Source organism: Urocitellus parryii, chromosome 6 (genome assembly GCF_045843805.1).
Source record: "Urocitellus parryii isolate mUroPar1 chromosome 6, mUroPar1.hap1, whole genome shotgun sequence".
Classification (NCBI taxonomy): Eukaryota; Metazoa; Chordata; class Mammalia; order Rodentia; family Sciuridae; genus Urocitellus; species Urocitellus parryii.
In genome coordinates, this window is record NC_135536.1 from 111,618,481 (window position 1) to 111,644,977 (window position 26,497).

Here is a 26,497-nt window from a genome sequence, read left to right on the forward strand (position 1 = left end):
CTGTTTCTTGGTCATAGTGAAGACATGTAAGTAGATCACAATTGCCATAATATTTTTCCACATAATAGATAAGGTTTTCAGATTTCCTTACGTGAAAGTTGAGGGCATTTCTTTTCAAAAGACACTTACTGATCATATCATGAACATTAAGAATAATGCATCTTAATGACTTTTGCATTAGGTATGGTGCAGACTAAATGGACTATCAATTTCCTGTATTTTTTATGCAGTACTTAAAGTAACGGCTCATTAAAAATGAACCCCTGGGCTCTAAAAATTTTTCAAAATCTACTTTCAACTGGAGATCTCTTTCACCCTTCCAGACTATAGTTATAATGTAGCTGCAGGCTTAATATGGATACAGGATTTAAAGATGTATTCTCCATTATTTTATGCACAACCCATCCTCCTACCCACACCCCAAAACAAACCACAGGGTTACTTACTGAATCAAAGAGATGTGAATATATCCTGAAATGAATTTTTTTTTTGTATTTCAAATCTCTGTGAACATTTGTATTAATACTTGTCTGGGACTGAAATAAATAAGAAAGAGAAAAGAGCACATTTCTAGAGCTTGAAAAATTCAATGATGATGAAGAGACATAGCTTTCCTGAGCTCCGATTTGAGCTTTTCATCTCAAGTTTTATTTTATTTTATCTAAGTTTGGAATCTGTTTACCAAAATCTTTTCCAGTGGTCTGGAGAGTGTTGAGTGGGAGATCAGGCTCTGTGCTGGCTTCCTGGCCTCAGGCAGATCACTTAACCTTTCAGTGCTGTAGTTGCCTCATCTATCAATTGCAGATAATAATACTTGTCCTTTCTACTGCACAGGGTCATTGTAGTGATCAAATGGGATAATAGATGTGAAAGCCCTTTGAAAAGTTAAAAGTTCTGTAGAAATGCAAAGTGGTATCTTGGTAGAATGGAATGGGGCCCTTGCTTTTCCTTGAGAATCTAATCATAGCCAACAGTTAGGTTGTAGGTTTCTGATAGACTTCAGCTTCAACCAGGACATTGTTTCATTGTAATGAAAACTGTAAACTATCTGTATGGGTTTCCGCCAATAGTTTTAATTTAGGGTAGGAGGAAAGAGAACAAGAAGGATGGCATGATTAACAGAGCGTTGCTTTCCAACCAGCAGAGTAGGAAAAGTCAATTTCCCATTGACTTCCCATTAACTTATGTGGGAGTCTTTGTGTACTGAGAATTTAGAGCTGAACTCATCAGTACTTGAAAGGCAGAGTAGGATTGTCTTCAGAAAGGTCTAGCACTAGTATTGATAGATTGGCTAACTCTCCTGGGAATGGGACATTCTTATTTTTAGAAAACACACACACAGATGGGTTCTATTTTTCTCACGTCCTTGATAGAGAACAGACATCAATATGTTTTCATTATGTATTCAGCATACCCACCCATAAGAGATAACATCCTTTTTAGAAGATCATAACTAATTGTGCTTTTTGAAAAATGTTGGTAAGTGTGATCATAGGGATAATAATAATCATTTCCCTCTCTGAGTGCATGCTATGTAAATTAAATGCCTGAGTTGTTGTTTCTTCTTCTTCTTCCTTTTTTTAATTTAATAATCACTCTGAAATAGATACTACATTCCATGTTTTGTAAATGAGGAAACTGTGATTGAGAGACATGCCCAAGGTCTCAGGAGTAGTTTAGAAATACTGAATTTAAGTCCAGCCTCTCCTAACACCTGCACTCACTCATGTGTTTCCACTGCCTCTCTCCTGTCCACGATCTTGCAAATTCATACTGGGTTTTTAAAAAAATTTATCACCATTATTAAATTCCAAGTAATTTGTGTTTATATAATACCTTAGCTATAGTATCTGAACAAAATAGTCCTTAAAACTTCTGGTTATTTTTAAAAATGGAATGTTTAATTATTTTGTGTTGTAGAAAAATATTAGTCATGATCACACAACCTTACATTACAGGTCCTTAAATTTAGAAGTTCCCAAAATTTCTTAATAGGTACTTTTTAGTCCAAAAAGAGATCATCCAGTTCACTCATCCCCAAATGTTTGGCTTTCATGAATCAATAAATTTTTCATTTTCAGGTTAGGGGACAGACAGGCACAGTAACTTTTAATTTTGCCAAATAGAAACACTAATGAAATAAGTAAACTAATAAAATTCTCTGTTACCATTATTTTATTAGCAAAGAAAAATAGTGGTAGTAATTTAAAGAGTAAAACAGTGGGCAGGGTGTAATCTCACAAATAACAGTGATAATTTCATTAAAGTGAGTATTAGTTTTATGTACCACTCACTACTTGATTCTTGTTTTTTCTAATTTTTCTGTGGATGATTGAAAACTTTATCATGAATTGTCACTGGTTGGTAGATTGTGGTCTGACTGATTGGATCAGAGTTTTCTCATTAATTCACCTAACAAAAATTCATAGGTGGGAACCTGAGCCCCATTCTCAAATTTTAATGTATTAAGGTAAAGCTCTGATTTTTTTGATGCTGTTTCAGTGGGGGAAAAATAAGTTTTTACTTTTTGTGGTTCTTAAAATTGAACCCACGGCCTTGTATATACTAGGCAGTACTCCACCACTCAGCAAAATATTTTGAAGTGAATTGAAAATATTGCTGAGAGAGAACACGTTTTAAGTCATTTAAAATTTAAATGGATTTTCTTCTCCTCCTCTACTTGTTGCCCCTGCCATCACATACCCTTTGTTTAGGGAGAGTCAGGCTCTCAACAAGCATTCAAAAGGTAAAGAGTGTTTAGAAAGCACAAACTACATGGGCTGGCTATCATTTTGGTCTGTTTTGGTTCCTATGGTTGGAAATTCCTTTGGGATTCAGTTTTGCCATAAAAAAACCATTTGTATCTAATTTTACAGTAGATTTTGGTGAGAGGGCCTTATGATTATTAACCTGTTATTAAAATTTTGCATTGGTCTTTGTTTTTTCGCTTCAGTTTGGCTCTGAGCAAGTTTGATTGCAGGATTTGGTGTAGTGGCATAGGGAAGATACTGATGGAGGACCATTTTTTTATTGTAAAAAAATGAAGCAGCTTAGATTTTCATATGGTATTCAATTGTGGTCACCTTAGTATTTATTTAAAAGCCATATGAGGAAAAGCAAAAGTAGGGACATTTTTACCATTAGTCCTCTAATCATTCTTTTCCTTTGATTACAAAGGTTAAGTGAATACACAGCCTAGATCTTTGTATAAGAATTGGGGGAAAAAATTGCAACATCTGAGTTAAAACTTGCTAAATTACCCCCCCTCCCATGTAAGCATTTTCTGTCTTTGGGCCAACACAAGTGTAAGTTTTTATCAGTAATTTAAATAGGTTTTTGTATTAGACTTGAAAATGTTGCCTTTTTAATTGAAAACTTATCAATTATTTAAATCGCTAGCTGCCTGAGGCAGTTAATTTTATGAGTGCTATAATAATGGCATACAGTGTTTTTTGATACATGTGACATGTGGAATATTGTAGTAGTAAGGATTTGTCATGACAATAGGTTGTTGTGCGCTGTTAAATAATAACCTACATATTAAACCAAAGTCAGTTGTCACACATTAGTACCATTTTATGTAAGTTATTTACAAGTTGTATTCTTTACTTCATTCGATATATTTTTAAGAGATAATGAGAAGAAAACAAAGCTATAATAAATTGTCTTTTAAGAAAATGTAAAGTAATTTGGTCTCCAAGGAGATATTTAATGTATTGAAAGAATTCAGCAGCCAAGTGTTATTGCAGCGCCATTGTGAGAGCTCTCTGCGTTTTGTTATGAGTTTGTGTTAATCAACAATCTGTTTTTATAGCGTAGTTTCTTGTAAGTTATGTTGTTAGAATATTCCACTTCTGGGATCCTGGCTTTTCCTCTGACACCATTGTATCTTTTTAATTCCTCCATAAAGTATTTTTTTAATTAGAATTTGAAATGCTTTATTAGAAAAAAATACACACAACCTACATATTCTGAAAACTAAATACCTGATCATTGCTAATTATTTAAAGGACCCTGTTAAATATTCCTTTAATGTAGTTTAAATTTTGTTGTTGTTGTGCTTATTCCCCCTCTCATTTTTTAGAAACATTGAAAATGGTATGCTGCTTTTCTCCTTCTAGCAGTTCACTTTTGTTGTCTGGTAGTGCTGTTGAGGCCCACTTCTAGGAGGGGGTTATTTTAATGCTGACCTCTTTTTGTGGGTGATCATTCATTGAAGAATTCAGCATCTTGCTTTGATAGATATATTCACATTTGTTTCTGCTAAATCCTGTATCTAGTAAGGGCTTGTTTTTACACCTGATCCTGTGGATGCTGAGAGGCTTGTATGAATGGAGCATAATATTAATAAGAATAATTTTCTTCATTTTGCGCATTCTCTGTTTATACTATTTTCCCACATTGCCAGAGAGTATGGGATGAGTTTTACTGTAATGTTTCCCATTATGGCAGAGACCTTGTGTTTTAATGAAGTGTAAGTATTCCCTTTGGTATACTTGACCATAGAGTACCTTGTTAGACCCTGGGTACCACAAGGGGAAAGTAGTTGTGACCTATGGAGCATCTTGTAAATAGGGCTGTGATTAGCTTTTTCCTAGTATGCATAACTTGAAGATTGCCTCTAAAATTAAGCAGTTACTCAGGTAGAGTTGGAAGGGAACCTTAAAGGACCTGTCTATCTCTTTGATTTTAAGGTACATTGAGTGCAACTGAGATCAGATTCAGAGGTGGGTTGGAGGCCACTTGGCTAGTTAACAGGAGACCTGGGCACATGTTCCCAGCGACTTCAAGCTGCCTATTTTAAGTCAGGTTTTTGTTTTGGTATCTACTAAAGTTTCACTGAAGAAGCTTTGTAAATGCTCCCTTTTTACTAGAATGCCAGTGCACCTGAATTTAAACAAGAATGCCAAAAATAGTCTACGGGCTTCTGAAGTTTTACAAATCTTGTTCTTACTGACAGGGCTGAGTTTTACCACAAAATTTGTTGCCCATTTAGGAGCTGAATGTTTAACAACCCTAGGATCTTCTTCAAAGAGCCAAAAGGTTGGACTCTCGTTTTTTACATGGTGTTTTTATGTCTACCCCATATTAAATAGGCCCATATTTGAACTTACTGTGAGGTAACAAAATCAGCTCGGCCTTCAGTGAGTGGTGAGTCCCTAATTTCCTGAATACACCTGAACAGCTGATGATATAGTGTATTCCTCAGGCAGGGCAGACAAATGATCAAAAGAGCAAGAAAGGGAAACTGAAGCAAAGAATCTATTTTGAAAATTATTCAGTTTATTTACTCAAATAACAGCATGTACCAAGCCATAAGTTAAGTTTTGTTTTGTTTTCTTATCCTTGTTTTCAGAGGCGGATATTTTAATCTTCTTCTCTGTGTCTTTCGGGAGCCTTGGATGCCTTTAGAATAGTGATAAAAAGGCAGCATCCCATCTTCAGCTCCCATTGTGAAATATGTTGGAGTATGTTTGGTGGTGTGGCGCAGAAGCATACTCAGATTTGCCTTAACAAGTGATTTATTAGGCAGCTTTTGGAAGCAAAGGAAAAGCACAGTCACGTCCCAGCCTTCATGCACCAGGACACTCAGGACTACTGGAACAGGAGCTTTGAACCACCAGTATTTTGTCATCTTTGGCTCTGCTCTCAGTTTAGCTCCATCTCTGTGGAGGGCTCCGTGCAGCCTGTTTATAAAGGAAAGTCCTGCTCTGTCTGCTTTCTCCCTGGCCTCATGGTCCTGCTTTATTTAAGTGGCAGGTTCCCTGAAGCTACTGTTTAAACAACATCATTAGAAGAATTGTAGAATCCCAGCAGCCTAGAAATTAGGTGAAAGGTCAGTGTAGACATTGCCTCAGGTTAATCATGGTGAGGACCCTGGAAAGCTTCCGCAAGCCTCATCGGGAGAGGATCCCAGAAGTTCTGGACCCATTGCTGTATACAAATTTAAACTCCTACTGCCAATGCACATTACCTTAAACTTAGCCAAGTTGAATTTCATCTGCTGTTGGCTGCCCAACTTCTATTAAGACCATCTGGAGCTCCCAAAAGTCCTTTATGGTTTTACTATCTAAAACAAATAGTGTCGTCATTAAACTTGGCCAACTTGCTGTCATTTTCACTTTAAATCATTAATAAATTCATTTATCCAGTAACAGTAGATTATACAACAGGCCCCAGAGTTGTTCCCTGTTGACCTTTTCACTGGAAGACATTCTTTGTGATATTCCTTCTCATCATGTATTCAGTCCATGGCCACATGTGGGCCCTTGGTCTGGAGTCAGTTAAAGAAGAGCTGTGCACACTGTCGTCTCCCGGAGGCAGGACAGTAATTATTAGGGAACTGGGAGACCTGAAGCCAGGTGAGGAAATGTAACCACTGATTCGGTGTGCAAACTAGATTGGCTTCATGTATTTTTGACTACTGGGGCAGTTATGTGTTTTGTGAGAGGTCAGTATCACAGAGGAAAAGCCTCTTACTGTAAAGCATAAGAAGTGATTGAGAGAAGGCATAGCTGATGACATGTCTAAGGAGTGTCGTAATCGAATTTGTGGCCTGTTTGACAGAGTTAACATTGTTGGATTCTTCACTGGGAAACTAATAAATTAACTATGGACTGCAAATAGTTGGTTAGTTTATTGATTATTGCTGTAATTACTGACTGAGCTACATATAATGGGGTATGCTTGCAGTATTGACAAAAGAGGAATTTGAAAATTTTATCATTAGTGGGAAAAATCCAGTGTGCGTATTCCTCATCAATGAAAAAACTCCACCAATTATGTTGTCTGTTAGAAGATGTGTTAAGGAGAAATTTAGGAACTTGTCCCCTTATGAATGTAGGGAAGAACACTAACGGGGCCTGATGAGTCCTTTGTGAGTGAGTTCAAAGGTTGGCCAGTGAGAGCAGTTGCTGTCTGCATACTTCCTCCCTGGGAAGGCCTGTGCAGCACCTGCTGCATGCTGGGCACTCGACAGCAGTGGTCTCCAAAGGTTTTGGAGACACGTCCTTTTTGAAAATCTGAGGGAACTTCTTTAATCTTTTCCAAGAAAATCCACATAAGGCAACATCACACATACAGTCTGAGCTTTTAGGATCTCCTAAAGCCCGTATAGATCCCAGGTTAATACCTCTGCCCTGTGAGATAATAAAATATACAAGACAAGGTCCTGCTCTTGACGAGTTTCCAAAAGAGAAACAGGCAGTCTTCCTCTTGATACCCCACTACTGTATTTTATTATTCATAATACTGTAGTGATTATGGACAAGGTAGGGGATACAGACTCAACTTCAACAAGCCAGTTAGTTAAAATTACCTCTATACTTGGTCCAAACATTTCCAGTGATCTCGTTTAGTGGTTTCCACATCCCCCTGTCATCATGAACACTTTGCTTCTAGGTGCTCCTGCTTGGAGATGGGAGATTCAGGGCACTGTGCCCTGTTTCAAGGACTTTTGTTAGAAGGCATCCCATTTATCAGCTCTTTTAATTTTGACCTTCTTTATACCTTTATAAGGTGAGCAAGGTGGGTGTTTTTCCCATTTTTATAACTGAGGATACTGAGGCACAACTCTGTGCCTTTCTCCAGGTCTACATGACTAGTGAACTGAGGCCTGGGCCTGAGCTCACTTGCTTGCTGATTTGCTCACTCACCTGTGTATAGCCGGTTTCCTAGATGGCAGCACTCCATAGTTCGTGCCTTCCTCAGGGTTGTTGGGAGAGTCGCAGAGAGGAAACGGAGACCAGTATGAGGGGACTAGAAAACTCATCATTATCAGGCAGAGTGGTAAATGATGCAGTATGCTTAGGCAGTAGGTGCTCCGTGAGCACAAAGGCCCACCCAATCTAGCTTTGGGACAGAGGAGGCTTCTCAACTAGAAAGGGTGCTCCTGTCACAGGGAACAGTATGCTTGAAGGCTTAGCAGTATTGGATGTCTGGAGCTGTCTGCAAGATTCAGTATGTTTGGATGGTGGGGAGGGAGGTGGGTCAGATCTTGGAGGGCCTTAGCTTGAGGGTACGGGAAATGACAGGGCCACATTCCTTTTCTCTAGAAGGTGGCTTGGGGGAGTAAATTTGAAGCACAGAAGCTATTTAGGGGGCTGTTTTATGTGAAAGACAGTGGTGGCCACAGGACTGTTGAGAAGGTAATAGATTTGGGAAGTGGGGAGGATGTGATGTTAATAAGCCTGGTGATGGAATGTGGAGAGAAGGAAAGAGATGATCTGAATTACTTTGATTTATGGTTTGGAAAACTGGGCTTACATAGCAAACCCAGACAGCAGAAGACCCCTTAGGGTTGAGGGAGGGGAGGGGAAGGCAGGGAATTTAATTTGGGATCTGTTGCTTTGGAGGAGGCTCAAGACAACCAATGGGGTATGTTCCAAATCTTAGGAGAGAAATCTGGGCTGGAAATAAAGATTTGTGATTCATCAGCTCCTAATTAGTCTCAATGACTCCTTGGGTAATTGAAACCTTTGAAGTGGCGGAAGTAACTCAAGGAGAGTATGTAATGAGAAGAAAAGGTTGGTGAAGGACCATGGGGAGCTTTGCACTTAAAGGAGAGCTGGGCAGAGGGCCACTCACAGGAAGCTGAGAGCAGTGGTTGGAGAGGTGAGTGGAAGTCTGGGGGCACCAAAGACAGTGGGATGTCACCATCTGTGCAGATGGCTTTGTGCTGTGTCCCCAGCCAGGGCACAGGGCTGAATCCACACAGGGCACAAGTGACAAAGTCAGCAGCCTACTTAGCAGTCCCATTTATTTAGTTCAGTGTTTGAGGAATGAGAAATAGGAGATTACCTGTTTTTTAACTCTCAAATAGTAAACATGTATTTTGTTTGCTGAGAGCATTTTTCTTTATTTACTGGTAAACCTTTTGTTTTATCTGTTAAGTGGAAGAGATGGTACTCCTAGAATGCACAGGGGTGTGAGAAATTGAATGAATGAACATAAGTATGAAGTGCTGAGCCTAACACACAGCTGTTCAGAGGGTGAGAGTTGTTTTATCTCTGCCTTCATCTGTCTGTAGTGTCGGGTTTGGAATCCAGGCCTCAGCATGTGAGGCTAGCACTCTACCACTGAGCCATGTCCCCAGCCCTCTTCTTTCTTAATAAAGAACTTATGCCTCGTAAAATTAAACTGTGTTGTTTTGGAACTCAGGTTTTTTATGCAGCAGATTTCCATGAAGAAAAAAGAATTTAATTATTGATTGAATTATACTGTTATAATTAGAATTAGGTTCATAACAAATAGGAACACTGTCTGATAAACTCTCAAACAAAAACAAAGCCAAAAATTGTTCTTGTTATCCCCTTGTTGAATCTGGCCTTCTGTTTGAAATTAATTAGATTTTTGGATAACTATGCTAAACTTTGTCACATCCTTATTAAAATTGCTTAAGGATTTTGAAGAACATCTCAGAGGGACTCTGAAACTAATATGAGCCTGGTACTGGAGATTCCATTAGCAACTGCAAAACTGATTAATCTTTTACCCAGTTAGCTTATTGATTATTGCTGCAATTACTGCATGTGACAGATTATGCAAGGCATAGTAGCAGAAGACACATTATAGAACTGCTGCTCATATATTCAGTTTGAGCACAACATTCTGTACTTTCTACACATGTTTGCATTTTTGAATGCTACAACAGGTCTAAGATGGAGAGTACTGTGCTTAATATTGCTTCACTGTTAGAGGTTCACTTTTTCATTTCTAACTAATATTTCATTATGGTTTAACGTGCCTTTTAATTCTATTACTTTCAGTTTAATTTTTGAGTCACATAATAATTCTTTGTGACAGGGTAGATATTTTTATGCTCATTTGAAGAAAACTAAGGTTGTTCAGTAAGGTTAAATGACTGCAGAAGGTTACACAAGTTAATGAGTGACAAAATCAGGATTTAACCCCATTTCAATCAGTAAATATTTATTGAGCACCTACTGTGTGCAGAGCTTTGTCTTGGGGTAATAAAAACCAAGGCAGGATTATAGAGGTTAAGATAAAGAAGTTGTTTGTATAACTTCAAGTTGTGGCCTCGTTACTATTGCTGGTCATTTTGTCACTTTTCTGTTCAAGCCATGTATCTTGGTGTATAAGTTTTAGGGGTTTTGTTTTTTTGTTATGTTTGTTTTCTCTTTTGTTTCTGGCTAGTAGAAGCCTTGCCTTTGTCATCACTGATTATTCTTATCACTATTTAAAATCAAATTGGAGAGAATCCCCTTAAAGAGTATACTAAAAAGACATGGAGAGAGAATCAAGATCTGAAAATGGCTCGATTTGCAGTTTATTAGTTGATGTCTTTTGTTCTCATGTGAGTCTTACAGCAGTCCTCTGGGTAGACCTCATCTTCACTTACAGCTGTTGCTTCTCTGGGATCATGTGCTAGGATTCAGCTAGTGCTGTGACCACTGGGAATGAGCCCTCTCACTCCGCCAAGTGCCTTGCTCATCTTACTGGGCAGCAAGGCCCTGTGGTCTGGTGGGACTGCTGTATGCTGAAATGTACCACGTATGTGCCACATTTTATCCTTGTTCCATAGGGAACGCTGCATCTGCAGTGGCCTGAGCTCTGAAGCCTGGTACCTTCTTGGTGTTCACCTGTCCCTCATCAGACCTGCCAGTCAGAGGTCAGCTGTGTGTAGTGAATCCACACTGTGGGTTTGGTTGCCATACTTCATGGTGTGTCCTTTATGGTGAATTTGCTCTGTGGAATGCAAGATTCCTCATTCATTCAAACACAGACTGAACCCAATATGTAAGCAGGAGGAAGGAAATAGACTTGGATTTGGAAAGGTTGTAAAAAAGAAGGGGGGAAAAAAACTAACTGCTCTAGGTAAATTGGTAAGTAGCATATAAAATATCATAACCATGATAAGGTTAATCATACTACAAATCATATTACAAAGATTATATTAATCATAGATTGCTTAAAAATTCTCACAGTGGCTATAAAAGTACATGTTATTTGCTAGTTGGGTCTGCACAAACCTAAAATGAAAGGAAACCATTTTTATTTATTTGTTTTGTGAGATAAATAAATAAAGCTGGAAAACAGGTCAATTTCATGCATGCAAGGTTTTATAGTAGGAAAAAAATGCATTGCACCTATTCTGACCCTTTACATTTGAGGTTATTTGTTTTCAAACTTGACCCCAAGCACCAGTTTCAGACAAGTCTATAATTAATTTGTTAGATAAAGCATAAGGATATTTGATTTTTTTTAATTTCTAGGATGGTGATGAAATAGTAACTGGTATTACTAACCTATTGTACATAGCAGTTAATTAAAGAAGAGCATTAACGATAGGAGAACACCACCACTGCTGTTGTCTTGTATCAGTATAAAAAGGCAGTAATTTTTTTGACAGCCACTGATTGGAAAGTTGCTTGCAGGCTTCCAGAAGCAAGGGGGTACATGCTGTGGATCAATAACCGGCAAATTTCCCATTAAAAAGAATACCTGAGCAATGTTCCAAATAGCCACTGGCATCTTAATTTTCCATGGAAACCTCAAATACTTGTGTGCCGAGGACAAGTCATTTTCGGACAATTTTTCCAGACTACTTGTTAACAGTTATTGCTGTCCCAAAAGGTTGACAGCCAACATGATTGATATTTCACTTACTTGTCATCACTATTTGAGTAATGGCGAGTGCTATATTTCTGTGGTTTTGATGAACAGAGGCTCCTGAAAGACATTGCCTTAGTGGGTATTCGTAGAACGTGTTGCATGTCTTTACGCTGTAGGTATATAAGTTTTTAGTTCCATAGAAGGAAAGGATCACATTCCTTTACCGTTTGAAAGCCTTGCAGTGCAGGGGACACTCATATCAGTCCACAGATATAAAAAAATCCACCCTTACCTTATTTGTTGCTGTGGCAAAAGGCATAGGCTTCTTAACTCATAATTCCCAAGAATTTTATGACTCTCCTTTATTCCTAAGGAAAAAAACCTTGGTCTTGTAATAATTCTAATGTTCATAAAAGAAATAGGAAGATATATATATATATATCTTTTTTTTGTGTGTGTGTGTGTGTTTGTGTATATGTATGATGCTGGGGATTGAATCCAGGGCCTCATGTGTGCGAGACAAGCACTTTACCATCCGAGCTATATCCCCAGCCCTATGTATATCTTCTAAATGGAAACTTTTTTAGAATGTCAGCAAATGATGACAGTCAAGGAATATGTTTCTTGAAGTTGTGCAAATAATATGTTTTAAGTATAGAAATAGCAAGGATGAAAGAGGAATTCTTTTTACAGCCTCTCAAAGCACAAAATCAGTGGTTTTCATCGTTGCTATTTTTCCACTGAGAACATGATTTTGTTGTTTGTCCAGCATTAAGATAAGTGAGAACACAGAAGCCACCCCTGAGTTAGGTGGGCATGTGTGCACCAACTAGCATATCAAGGAAATGGGAATCAGGCCCAGTACAAACTACTTAATGATTTGTGTTCATGAAGGATTTGTGTTTTACTTAGCACCATAATTTTATAGTGAAATTCAGTTTATTCTAAAGTGTTTATAAAGCTAACACATTATGAAACTAGTCTCACTTTTATCATATTAATCCTATTATTCTTTGGATGAGTCATATCTTGCTTGATGGTTCCACAGTCCCTGTGACTTAGATTTTTCACTATCTGTAGGTTTTACACTCAAATATGCGTAATGTTTGATTAACTAGCTAGTACATCAAAGCCAGAGGTGAAACTTTGTCATTTTGCCTTCCAGAATTCAAGGGAAAAGGACAACAGGCAATTTGAGAAATTTCCATTAAAATGCTTTTTGTGTCATTTTAAATATATTTCATTAAAATATTTCTTAAACCAAAAACTAATATGTAGTCTTAAGACTTGTAAAGGTAAATGGCAGTTTAGTGAATAGCGCTGTACTGGACTTTCGGTCCTGAATAGATTCACTGTAGTCATTTCAGTACACAGAAAGGGGGAAAGTATTCTCAAGGCTGATATGTGTATATCAACAGACTGCAACAATAATATGAGTTAAATAACCCCTAAGTGTTTGTTCCAGTATTCATACATTACTGAGTAATCTCTTTCTATAATCTCTTTGCAGTATTATTCCACAGTAATGGAACAGCAAGTAAATGGACAGTTAATAGAGCCTCTGCAGATATTTCCAAGAGGTAATGTTGAACAAATTCTAATCAACAATGATTATTTCAGTAAACTGTTTCATCAACAGTTATGTTTTCCAAAGGTTTAAATGCACATAGCATGATGTTTAGCTCTTAATTTGAAAAAACAAAAGAAGTATTCATTATCGTGGGGATTGCAGGCTATATTATAGTTATAGCAGATAAAATATCTAATTTACTAGAGTAAATTAAACTAACTAGATTGTTTTTTGTTTTTGAAGTACGTACTTACATTCGCTTAAAGAACTCTTTGGGGGTCTGCATGGTTTCTAAACCAAGGCAAATGAATGACTTTCACTCTGGATATTTATAAATCGTGGCTCACAATGGTGGCCACAACTGCTATTGAGGAAGAAGCCTTCGGCTAGTGTGGCAGCTAAGATGTGCAGATGTGATTTGTGTTTATTTATTAGGAGAAAAATGTGGGTGGAATGTTTGGTGCTTGGTTTTGAGAGGAGGTATTTTCTAAATAATAGAAAATTTTCTCAAATGGAAATTGTATTGTCAAGTTGCCAGAAATAAGAGCTGATGAGAGTGAGTCTCAATGAATCACCTGGAAAAATAATCAACACTAGTCTTGTATGAGATACGATCATTCAACTGTGTATGAAGTTCCCTCAAAATTTGAATAATTGTGAAGAAGAGCAGTTTAATTATATAAACCATTAAGTCTTTTACCTGTCATACATTGCCCCACTTGGAATCCATGTTTTCTAACTAATGGAACAGATAAGGAAATTCTCTAAGTAACTCTTCTAGAAATAACTTAATTGAAATAATTAAAAGTTAAACTTACCTTCGTTAACTAATACTGTACAAATAATCATGGTATGAGTTTTCCAATTAAACATTCTAGACTTTCATTACCTGTAACTCTCTGAAGTTTGAATGGCTCAATTAACCAGTAGGCTCCTATTTGCAGTGATAAAGTCTCTGAAGGCAGCTAGCATGGCCAGTCCCTGAGAAGATCTGGGTTTAAGGGTAACACTGTGCTGCCAGTGTTTGTGTGGGCAGCAGGGTCAGGAGTGCTTGTTTTGTTATTAGTAGTCACTTACTAAAGTGCTAAGGAAGTAAATAAAATTGGGCCATTTAAGATCAATGATGTCCGAAACAATGATTATGATTAATTCAATTCTGTTGTACTTGAAGACTAATTACCAAAACAAGGAAAAGAGAGAGAAATGTTGCAATTTCTATGTATTAGGCTACTAACAAGATGAGGATTATTTCTTAATATTCTTAGTGGAGAATTTGGGTACCTTTCAAAATTGTTTCTCAACAAGGACTGGGTTTTGTTTTTTTCAACAAACTGGGAGTTTCCATTAATTGCTTCAGAGCTCTGTTATAGCAAACTAAGTACAGTAACCTGGAAAATTATAGTTCCAATGCTGTAGGCTCTGTTTTTCTTTCATTTTCTTTTGGTACTAGAGACTGAACCCAGGAGTACTTAACCACTGAGCCACATCCCCAGCCCCATTTATTTATTTATTTATTTAGGGGTATGGGGTTGAACTCAGGGACTGAGCCACATCCCCAGCCTCTTTTGTATTTTATTTAGAGACAGGGTCTCCCTGAGTTGCTTAGCACTTCACAGTTGCTGAGGCTGGCTTTGAACTTGCAATCCTCCTGCCTCAGCCTCCCAAGCCACTGGGATTACAGGCGTGCACCACTGTGCCCAGCTTTATTTTTTATTTTGAGACAGGGTTTTGCTAAGTTGCTTAGGGCTTTGTTAGATTGTTGAGGTTGGCTTTGACCTTGTGATCTTCCTGCCTCAGCCTCCAAGGTGCTGGGATTATCAGCATGTGCCACCACACTCAGCTGTTTTTCTTATCATTGTAATATTTACTTTTCTTCATCTGAAATCTTCTCAAGCTCAATTTGTTTTCTTTCATCTTATGAGAAGTCTTGTCAGTTTCACTGTTCATACCATCTGTGGTAGTAACAACCATTTTCAGATATCTATTCTCTTCAGGCACTAATGTTGCCCTATGTGTCAATTCTGTTTCTACCCCCAGAGAATAATACATACCTCCTAGGTATTATTGTTTCTAGTGTATGGATGAATTGTTGAGGTTCAGAGATGTTAAGTAACTTCAGAGTTATACAGCTTGTAAGTGGTTAACACACCCTTGGAATAAGAATTTTATAACTATGATTTGCTTAAAGTGGAAAGACACATCAATTAAAATACTATTATGCATGCATGAGGGTAGTTCGGAGGGTTTGGTGTAAAGGTGGAGAGAAGAATATAATATAAAGAGAGGATACTGAAAGGAAGAAAATGTGAGATGTTAGTGTCACATGGAGTTCCAGCACAAAACATACTAGACTGTAAGAAACAATTAAATATAGTCTCTCCAGGTCAAATGGAGAGATTTCAAAACATGAGAACATAGAGGGAGAGATTAAGTTTCAGAACATGAAACCTAGTTTCCCATCTCTATTTTTTGTATGCTGTATTATAACACTATTTTCTTGTATTTTTTTGCTTTTTTCTACCTGTCTATGCCATGTCACATGTAGGTAAATGAGAGAGATTATGAAATGTATACAACAAGAACGTAGAAATATTAGGCATATTACCTGGGTCTAACTAGTTCATTGGAGATCCTCAGATCTTAGATTTTGTGATTAGGCCCCAAGTTAAAAAGAAATTAACCAGGTGAGGTGGCTCACACATGTAATCCCAGTGACTCAGGAGGCTAAGGCAAGGGGATTGCAAGTTCAAGATCAGACTTAAACTTATTGAGAACCTCAGCAACTTAGCAAGACCCTTTCTCAAAGTACAAAATAGAGGGCTGAAGATATAGCTCAATGTTAGAGTGCCCTTGGGTTCAATCCCCAAAACCAGGAGAAAAATTAAGAAAAAGAATCTTTAGACTGAACAAATTAGAAGGACAGGAGAAAATGATTCTGTTCTGGAAATATGCTCTCTTCGTTCCAGTTACCTTAGATGGTAATTTTCAGCTCATGACCAACTCTTTCCCACAGTTAAAAGATGTGTTAGATATATTAATAAGTATGAATATTCACTAGCATTACAGTAACTTCTGCCTCCCTGGATTTTTTGAATGCTGCTTAGATTTTCGATCATAAAGATTGGGGAAAGCAATTGAGAAGAAGCAAAGCAAACGTTAAGGTTAGAGTTAAGAGTTGAAGCCTGGCTCTCATCCTTCATCAGCCACTTTCTTGTACTAAATGAAGTTTATGAAATGTTCTGGTTACTTCAACAGAAATGTTTTGAAGTATTATCTTAGGAAGTACTGATGGTCCTTCAAAGACTAGGCATCAAATGTATATGACTATTGTTTTGTTCAAAAAGTTAATTTCCATTTTAAGGAGAGAAGATTTGGAGTCTTAATTTGAATGTATTTTAGAAAGATAAGAAAACCCTTTATTATGGTTTAGCTTGTTTTCTAGGAAAATAAGATAGTAAATTTGAATTTACTTGAAATACACAAAATGAAAGCAACTCAAGCTTTGTAATTATTACCCACATCTTCTTATTATTAAGAAGCTTTATTTGTTGTCAAAAACAGAGGAAAAATACATATACATTGAAAGGAGCAAAAAAAAAAAAATCAAATTCATCCTTCCCCAAACAATCAATCAAAATTGACAGCCCTTTTATAGGGCTCCTTAGTTTTCAAATGGAAGCAGTTCATAGCATGGACAGGAAGCTTTTGTGTTTTTAACATTTGATAAAGAAGCATTGGAAAAGTGATAACTTCTATCTCAAGATGGTGTCAGAAAATTAAAATTATTTTGAGTTTTAAAATTTTTAGTCCTAAATATTAGCAGGTGTCAAGACTTGCAAGAAATGTAATAAAATTAATTACATATCTATATTTTCCAACTGTTTATGGCTGTATAAAGTAGTGTTCAAACTTAAATATTCCATCTTATAGTCTCTAGCTATCTTTTGGCATTAAAAGATTCTCTCCTACTCCCCTTCCAAAAACAAAACAAAAATTTAAAAAACTTAGCTATTTTCAAAGTAGTCTAAGTGATAGCAGATTTACTCTACAATAGAGTGAAAGATTACAGAAATTTGAATTATGAAAGGAATATAATCATTTTAGCTCAGTTAACTTGATTTTTATGTTTTAAGCAGAAATTGGAATTTATATGAGGTGGTATCAGAAAGCTCTTTGCATTTATAAATGCTCACTCCTGCAAGTTAAAACCCTGGTTCATAATTCCCACTTTGGGTCTTGGAAGCCACTTTTCAATCATTTCTCTCTGCTAATTTTGGTGTCACCCTCATTTCTTTTTAAACGATTCATTTTGAGCAAATTTGTAAATGGCCCTGATGTGTTCTACAATTTAGTCAATTACTGTTTCAGCCTGCAAGCCTCCTGGGGAACGGAACATACATGGCCTGAAGGTACGAATTTCAATAATTGTTTCAGTAAAGTTAGATGGATTTGTAATGCTGTGTTCCACTTATTGAAATGTCAAATAAAACTGCACTTTCTCAAGCTCTGACAAGCGATTCTTTTTTTTTTTTTTTAATGGGAGTTGGAGGGGGATTCATCTGTAGTATTTGCTCAGCATGTATATATATTTGGATATTGGGGTTTTGGTGCTGTGTTTTTAATTATTTGGAATTGTTTTCTTGGCCAGTTTCTTGAAGATGATCCTGGACACTGGTCTCCACAAAGGTTTACTGGAGTGAGAATACAAGCTTCATTTCAGTGATTGATTAAGCATTCAAGCATATTGCACACAGAACACCCCCTTCTCTTGACATATTTATGCTAGAAACACATATCTAGTTAATGTCTTTTCATTGTTCTGTGTATTTTGAATTTTGGAATTCTGCTGAAGGCTTCTCATCTAAAAGCTGGCTATTTTATTAGGCTCAAGTGTTTCATAATTAATTGCTTGGGTCTCATTTTTTTTTTTTTTTGGTGAATAAGAAACAGTTTCCAGTGTATGCTTATAGAGCTGGGAGGTGATACCAGCTGGTTCACTACTAACCCCTGGATGTGTCAGTGTACTTCTTTGAGCATATATTTTTAAATGTGTTCTAGATGGTGAACTGATTTTTCCCTCTTTTTGTCTCTCCTTTTGCAGCCCTGTGTAAGTATTTGAATAATGGTAGGAATAGAGGATTATGTAATATATGGACTGTACAGTTCTGTAACCTATATATGGAATAGATTCCAACCGTGGGTCTGTCTAGCAACAAGCTAATTAACCTTCATAGTGAAATGAGAAATTTGTGGCAAATTATAGGTTAATTAGAACTGTGTCCCCAGAACACAAAACTGATCAAGATTCTTTCTTTACTTATAGGTTAACACCCGGGCCGGACCCTCTCAACACACCAGCCCTGCAATCTCAGATTCACTTCCAAGCAATAGGTGAGAGTGGGCAATTGAAGCATGTCCACCTGTGATTATCTGTGAAGTTGGGGGTAGTCTGGAGAAGGGGCTTGTGGGATGGTACCTCTTTCCTGTAAAACAAAAATGTGTCTGTGGCCAGAAAGAAATTTGTCTGGCCAGATAATCCTAGCTCCATATTGGCTAAAGAGAAAGGACTTCAAATAGAAAGATGATGAAATTAGACATGTTAGATGATTAATTTTGGTTTGTGGGATGATTTTCTGTCAGTCTCCAAATAATACAGAAAATTCAGTGCCTGTTTCACGTCTTGAAGGTCCAATTTGTAGATGGCATAATGCTTATTAATTTTTTCTTGCCTGCCCATCTTCTGGCAGTATGGTTATCAATGGCATCTTCATCAGAAAGAAGCAGGGAGAGGTGGTGAGATTTGATGTGACCAGTTGTGTCGCTCACTGGTCATGTCTTTGGTCCTACGGGAGATCACAACTTTATAGCAGGAAGATCATTTTTGGGAATTCATATTAACATTGTCCCATACTGGGTCAGATGTAAGACACAAGCCTTTTCAAAGTGTCCTTCTCACAAGCCTGAGAACTCACTGCCAGACTGTCATGGGCCTCAGAAGGAGTGATATGCTTAATTTCGGTTGTGCATTTAGTTGTTCAGCCAGTAGACATCACATTGCTGTATTGAAGGGTGATACCCTGAAGGTGATTACTGCACATGTGTGGCTTCACCTTGGTGACTGGAAAGCCAACGTTGAGCTGGAAACCCTGGTTCTGGGGCCTCAGCCAGTACGCACAGCCCTTTCCTGGCTGAGGTGTGTTCAGGCTTCTGCTTTCCCTTCTCTGCTTCTTGCTACCCCTTCACCCAGTCTGGATTCTCTGGCCCAGGGGGTGTACTGCTGTGATTTAAGTTCCTCCTCTGACTCCTGCTTTACTTACCTGTCCTTTCCTCCAAAATCACTTCATTATGGTGTCAGTGTATCTACCACCAGCTTCCCTGCTGTAACATGTAGCTTAAACAGTTTATTCCGTCTTACAGTACACTTAGCCTGGGATTCCCCAGAGGACCATCTGCCTTGTGGTGACACTGGCAGGTGTTTTAGTTCTCCCCAGAGGGATAGGCCCTGCCAATGGTGCTTTGCAGCTTCTTTCTGCACGCTGGCCCTGTGAGCCATGGCTCTGCAGAGTTGAGGCATGGAGGCAGAGGGCCACCGGGTTCATGCAGCTCTGAGAGGACAAGGCATTTTATTGTTACCACTGCTTTCAGGAAAGGTGCTATCCACAGACTGACTGTGAGCCCTGAGGTAGAACAGAGTGTTCATAGTGTTTTAAGTCAGGTTTCATCAAGCAAAATAGAGTTGAAAAGATGGCAAGACAGAGAAGCAGGATAACTTTTCTATTTTCTCACATTTATTTTAACAAGTGTGAGAATTAGCTTGGTTGTTCAAAAATTATCATGTGTATTCACGGAATATTGGGTTGGACAGAAGTTCGGAGGCCACCTGATAGCCTAGTGTTCCTCAGCCTTTTTGTCTGTGGCATTTTAACTTAGGAGAGAGATGATAGCCTCACAAATAGTAATAATAATTTGCTTCAGTAGTGATTCTTGTTAGGGAAAGAATGCTATTTGAAAAAGTCCTACAGGTGACTTTAATATGCCAACCTAGGTTGGCCACATTCTATGCTTCAGGTTGATAACTAGTCAATGGGAATGTATTGAATTCTTTATTCAGTAGGTGCTGTCCTATGAATTAGGAACACAGTGTGGTCCTTATCCACTGAGTCCACCATCTCATGGGTATATAGATAAAACAAAAGTATACATACATTTACACCTTGTAGTTAGTGTTGTGCAGGGAACAAGCAGATGCAAAGAGCGAGAAGACTAGACGGAGATGTGTTGAGATGTAGACTGGGTACCCAGGGAAGGCTTTCTGGGGAGAGTGATGTTTCCATCTAGACTGAAGGGTGAGAAGGACCTAGGTATGTCAACATGCAGAGAAGGGCTTTTCAGATAGAGTGAAGAGCATAAGCAAGGCCCCAAAGTGGGGAGGAAGCCCAGCACATATGTGAGTAGACCAGTTCAGCTGGAGCACAGGGAGGGGCACTGGTTGGGCCAGGGCGAGCAGAGGGGGAGAGCAGCAGGAGTGATAGGAGATAAGGCTGTGGACAGGTGACAGGCATGCCAGGCCTGGAAGGCCAATGGTGTTCAGCCTTTGCTCTCATGCTCTGTGAGCCTGTAGAGGGTTTTTGGCAGCAGTGTGACATGGCTGGCCCTGTCAGATCCTCAGCCTGTGGTGCAGAGGAATAGCAGAAGCACCACCTACTCCTGCTGTGCTTTGATGCATGCCCCTCTCCTAACCAGCTACCCATCCAACCTATTCTGAACATCCCTGTGACAGGAAACCACTTCATTGGCCCAAGAAGCCCCTTCTGCTTTCATTTAGCTACTTCTTAGAAGGTTCGTTTTTGTGAGCTGGAACATGTTTCCAATCAGCACAAACTTGTAAAAATCCAGTTGAAACTTCAAAACGTAGCTGTTCCCTCTTGGAGGTGATAGTTTTTCCAGTTGTCTTTCCTACAAATACACTTCTTGTCCTAGACTTCCCGTCTCAGTAAATTCTCTCGCCCCATTGCTGACTCTGGATAACCTGCAAGTCATCCTTCACTGCTCCCTGGCCTCCCTTCTGAGCAGCTCTGCATTTGTCTACTAGCCTGTGTCCCCGCTGTGGCTCAGGTGCTTCAGGCTAGAGCACCACACAGCCTCCCGAGGCTCCTTACTTCCAGCTTTGCCCCATCTCAGGCTGTCCTCCACGCAATCTCAGGCTGTCCTCCACCCCATCTCAGGCTGTCCTCCACCCCATCTCAGGCTGTCCTCCACCCCATAGCTGGAGTGGTTTTGCTAATTATATTAGTTAGCTTTTCATCACTATAATGAAATAGCTGAGGAAGTCTAATTTTATAAAGTTAAGAGGCTTATTTAGTTCAATTTTGAAGGCTGCAAGTCCCAAAGGCATGGCACAGCTCTCATAAGGATTTCTTCTTGGCTGTGTCATCTCATGGTTGATTGCAGGAGCTAGAGGTATGTAGGAGTGAGTAATCATATCTTTTTTTTTTTAATTTTCTTTTTTTAGTTGTAGATGGACACAATACCTTTCTTTATGTATTTTTATGTGGTACTAAGACTCAAACCCAGTGCTTCACACATTTTAGGCAAGCGCTCTGCCACTGAGCTACAGCCCCAGCCTAAATAATCACATCTTGATACAGGAAGCCAGAGAAAGACCCTGGTCCCACAGTCCCTTTTGAGGGCACACATCAGTTGATTTGAGAACTCTCACTAGGTCCCACCTTTTAATGGTCTACCTCCCCAATACTGTCTCACTAAGGACCAAGCCTCTAACTCATGGACTCTTGTGAGATGAACCAAGTCCAAGCCATAGCATCGAGGGCCAGCTGTGAACCATCATTGCCTACTTTTAAGTCCTTTACTGTTCTTCATGCTTTCAGAATGAAGCATGACTGCCACTGGTGGTGAGCCAGTGGCCCGATAGGTCCAGATGCTCTGTTCACTCCAGCTTTGCTGATGAACACGAGGTACCCGAATGGATCAGTTTCCTCTTACCAGTGGACCTGCACATCTGTTTTTGCCTTTCTTGTCCCCCCCCCTTTTTTTTTTGTTTCTGTAACCACCGTCCCCTTCAATCTGGCTGACCTTAGTCATCTTTGTGGACCAAATTTTCTTCTTTTGAAAGCTGTTTGTGATTACCATGTACCTCCCAGTCTACACCAAATACCTCTTCTATAGATTCCTATAATCCCCCATGCTTCCCTTTACTGCATCAGTGAGCCCATGGCAGTATAATCACCTCTGTCCCCCCAACAGCTTCTGTACCAAGGCCTGTGACTATAGCATATCCATTATTGAAGTCCCAATTCTTGGCATGATGTGTGGCACATAGGAGATGATTAATCATGGTGGAGTGAGTGGATGAATGACTATATGTACTTACATTGCCTTTAAATGTCACCTCTGGATTTAATTCTCCCAACTCATTTGCTTTTCTGATTCTTTACCTTTTTATTCTTTGGATATCTCAGTGTCTCTCTTCAGTGTCATGCCCAGGTTACAATGTATGACATTTAAATTTTAAAATGATTTTTAAAAAAGTGATTTTTAAAAAGCTCAAGTCACTCGCCATACAGATGAATGAAATCATAAATAAAGTGATAACACAAAGTATTTTCCAGGATACAAAATGTTTTTTGTTTGGGGGGGGCGATGGCAGTTGGAGTTGAACCCATGGCCTCATAATGCTAAACATGCAGCCTCAGCCCCACAGTGATTTTTTTTTACCAGACTAAGTTGGTACCCAGATATTGGCATATTGAATGAAATCAGGGTTTTTTTTTTTTTTTGTTTGTTTGTTTTTTAAGAGAGAGAGAGAATTTTTTTAGTATTTATTTTTTTTAGTATTCGGCGGACACAACATCTTTGTATGTGGTGCTGAGGATCAAACTCGGGCCGCATGCATGCCAGGCAAGCGCGCTACGGCTTGAGCCACATCTCCAGCCCGAAATCAGGGTTTTCTTATGTTGCTCTTAAAGCATGAATTGTTCTTTTCATTGTTGTTTATTAAACTGTTTATTATACTAAGCCTTCTAATTCATGTGGTGTTGCTGGGTCATATTTACTGAATTCAAGTCCCAACTGCCAAGACAAGGCTTTTCCTAAACAACTTGGCTTTTTTCTTTTGTAAAGTTAGGATGATTAAACTTTCCATCTATCTACCTCTGGTGTTAGCAAGATTGATGAAGCTGTATTAAGGCATCACATTTTGTTTCTTGGATGAAAGGCATTTTGTAAATGCAATGAATCAAAATGTTATTATTTCAAGTTTATGACATAATTGAATATCTGTGGAGAAACATTACCTAGGCTTTGTTTGGTTATTTGTGTCTTTACAATAATTGAAACTATCAAATTGGGAGTCATTTATGAGAATACTTGTATTTAAATATTTCCCAGAATAAAAGGGTTTTGTTTTTTTTTTTTTTTTTGTATGTGTGGGCGAGAGAGGGGGGGGTTGACTTTGTGCTAGGCCTCTACCTTAGTTGCATCTTTAAATTAGGAATAATATCTATATCCTCAAAAGTGTAGTTATTGTGAGGATTAATTTAGGATAATAAGTAATAGCATTCAACACAGTTCTGGGCTTTGGACATCATTTGGTAAATGGGACCTGCTGTTGTCATTTTGTTAATTGGACTGATTATATGCAGTTGTTTGCTTTTTGGTATGTTTCGGCTTTAGTCTCTTAAGTGCCACTTTAGTACATGGATTCTTAGACTTGGGGGAACATTATTAACATCTAGAATGAGAACATGTCTTCTGAAACCTATGAAAGTGAGGACTGAGGCTCCAAGGTCTGTGTTGGGTCACAGAAGTTTAAGAAGTCTTTAGAGAGAAGAATAGTTATAATTTGGCAATTGAAAAACTTGAAGTCTGAGATTTTCTCAAATGTAATGTATTGAAGATACTAAATGATGCATGTGTATTTTGTATTAGGTCCTGAGTCCTTTTGCTTTCTGATGTTTTTAAGATCTTTATGTTTTACTGTGTTTCTACAACTACTGCCAAATATAGCAACAACCAGAGCAACAACCACCATTTACTGAACATTTTGCTTGTGCCAGCTCACTTTGAGGATGAGGAGGGAATGGAATAGATAGAATGAGACGTGGTCTGTGTTCTCAGGAAGCTCCCCATCTTGGGGTAGGAAGAAAGATGACTACACCAATGACTCACACAGGGAGAGAGTTAATCTGGTAGATAGGTAGAGGGTTAGAGTGCATAATTAAGAATAGAATTAGGAAGATTTTAATGTCAAATAGAACATTGAGGGCTGGGGTTGTAGCTTAGTGGTAGAGTTCTCACCTCACATGTGGAAGGCACTGGGTTAGATCCTCAGCACCACATAAAAATAAAATAAAGGTATTGTGTTCATCTACAACTAAAAAAAGTTTTTAAAAAGTAGAACATTGAGGGGCTGGGGTTGTAGCTCAGCGGTAGAGTGCTCGCCTAGCATGTGCGGGGCCCTGAGTTCGATCCTCAGCACTACGTAAACATAAATGAAAAAATAGAGGTATTGTGTCCAAATTACAACTAAAAAATAAATATTAAAAAAAAATAGAACATTGATGCCATTTTGAACACCACTCTATTGGTTGGGTGGACATGTACAGGTGTAACTCATGATAGAGTTGGAAGAACCTTCCTTTGGCCACCCCTCTTTCTTAAGATGGTCTTTTGCTAACCTCATCCACATACATTTTTAATAGTGTATTAGGTTTCTGTTGCTGTGGCAAATACCTGAGACCATCAGGACAAATTTATTTTGGAGGTTTCAGTCCTTGGTTGATTGTTCCCATTGCTTTTGTACCTGTGGTGAGGCAGCACATCATGGTGGAGCGTGTAGGGGTGAAGCTGCTTACCTCATAGTAGTGTAGAAGCAAACAGAGAAAGAGTGTGTGTGTGAAAAAGAGGTAGACACCAGCATCCCACAATTCCCTCCAGCATGCCCCCAGTGACCTAAAACTTCTCACTAGGCCTTACCTCTTCTCACTAAGCCTTTAGGGTACATCAAGATCCAAGGTATAGCACATAACCATATATGTCCAGAGAACATCTTAACATTCCCTAAATAACACTGGAGCTGAGTCTCGTGTCTATAGGAAAGCAGGGGAGGCAGCTACAATTTATTGGTTTTATTCATAAAAATATATTGACTATGTATAAGACACAGTGCTATTTTGTGATATTTAATTTTCCTGTTTACTCAATAAAGTTGATATTTTTTCCATTTTATAGAAAGAGAAAATTAAAGTTCAGAGAGGATGAGTAGCTTATCCCAGATCATGCAACTGTTGAAAACCAGGATTTATTTCTACTGTACATTGACTTCCCAGGAGTTGAATTGTAATTCTTAACTGTACTAAAAGACCAGGACTTCTTTTCTATTTTATTTTTTAAAGTTCTGTAATCTGTGTTTACTGTGAACATTCTTAGAGTGCATTGTTAGATACTTTGTGCTTACCAGACGACAGTGTCCACATAAAATTGCTACTGAAAGGCTACCCAAAGGCAGCGAAACTAATATCCAAAATATCACTGCAGTTGTTCATTAAATATTGTAGCTTCCTCTTGACTGTAGGCTTCTTTATTGCTTAGATTATTAATGAGATTTCATTCACCTCGTTGATACCTTTGATATTCAGCCAGTCACTCTTGAAAAAAAAAAAATCTTACACAGAGAGAAGTATAGTCTGTGTCTATACCTAAAAGCAAATGTGTATTTTCATCTGGAATTTTCAATAGTGTTCAGAGGTGTTGGTGATCTCACCACTAATTATGTCTTTCCTTTTCAGCTTGAAGAAGTCTTCTGCTGAACTGAAAAAAATATTAGCCACTGGGCAGGTAGGTATTATGTAAATATGAAGCTTTTCAAGTAATAGTAACTTATTACTGTACAGTTTTTATCTGTAAACTTATTGAACAGTAAAGAACCTGTGACTTTCTTCTTGTCATAAATGAATGACATGGTTTAATTTGATTGGCAGAACAATTTGCAGCACGTTTTTCAAACTGTGCTAATGGGTTTCACTCCCAGCAGATTGAAGTACCATGCACACACCCTGCTGCCATCTCAGTTTTAAAAAAGTTAATCAGTTCTGAACAAGTGTGTCAACCCATGGGTTGTTGAAATGGTCCTACATTCTGAGGCAGCTGTTTCTTTCATTATCTTGGGGGAGAAAATGAAAAACTGGTACTTTTTTTTTTTTTTTTTTTTTACCTTAGCTCCTTTGTCCTGAAACTAACACTGATTTTAGGAGAGCAGCAGAACATCAGACCTTTGGCACAGAAAATCCCTGAGCTTCTGGAAACCTTGGTTTGCCTAGATGATGGCTATGTGAA

At 38.4% G+C, this 26,497-nt stretch overlaps 1 protein-coding gene across 6 annotated transcripts in view; it reads left to right on the plus strand.

The window, feature by feature from the left end:
• The window catches only part of Map2k5 (mitogen-activated protein kinase kinase 5), a 235,694-nt gene that overhangs the window by 19,342 nt on the left and 189,855 nt on the right, over positions 1–26,497 (plus strand). For all 6 annotated transcript variants that reach the window (XM_077799532.1, XM_026408801.2, XM_026408803.2 and 3 more), the window contains 4 exons: positions 13,085–13,154; positions 17,513–17,553; positions 18,468–18,535; positions 25,951–25,999. In XM_077799532.1, the coding sequence (XP_077655658.1) occupies positions 13,085–13,154; positions 17,513–17,553; positions 18,468–18,535; positions 25,951–25,999 (228 nt within the window). The remainder of the gene's footprint in view (positions 1–13,084; positions 13,155–17,512; positions 17,554–18,467; positions 18,536–25,950; positions 26,000–26,497) is intronic.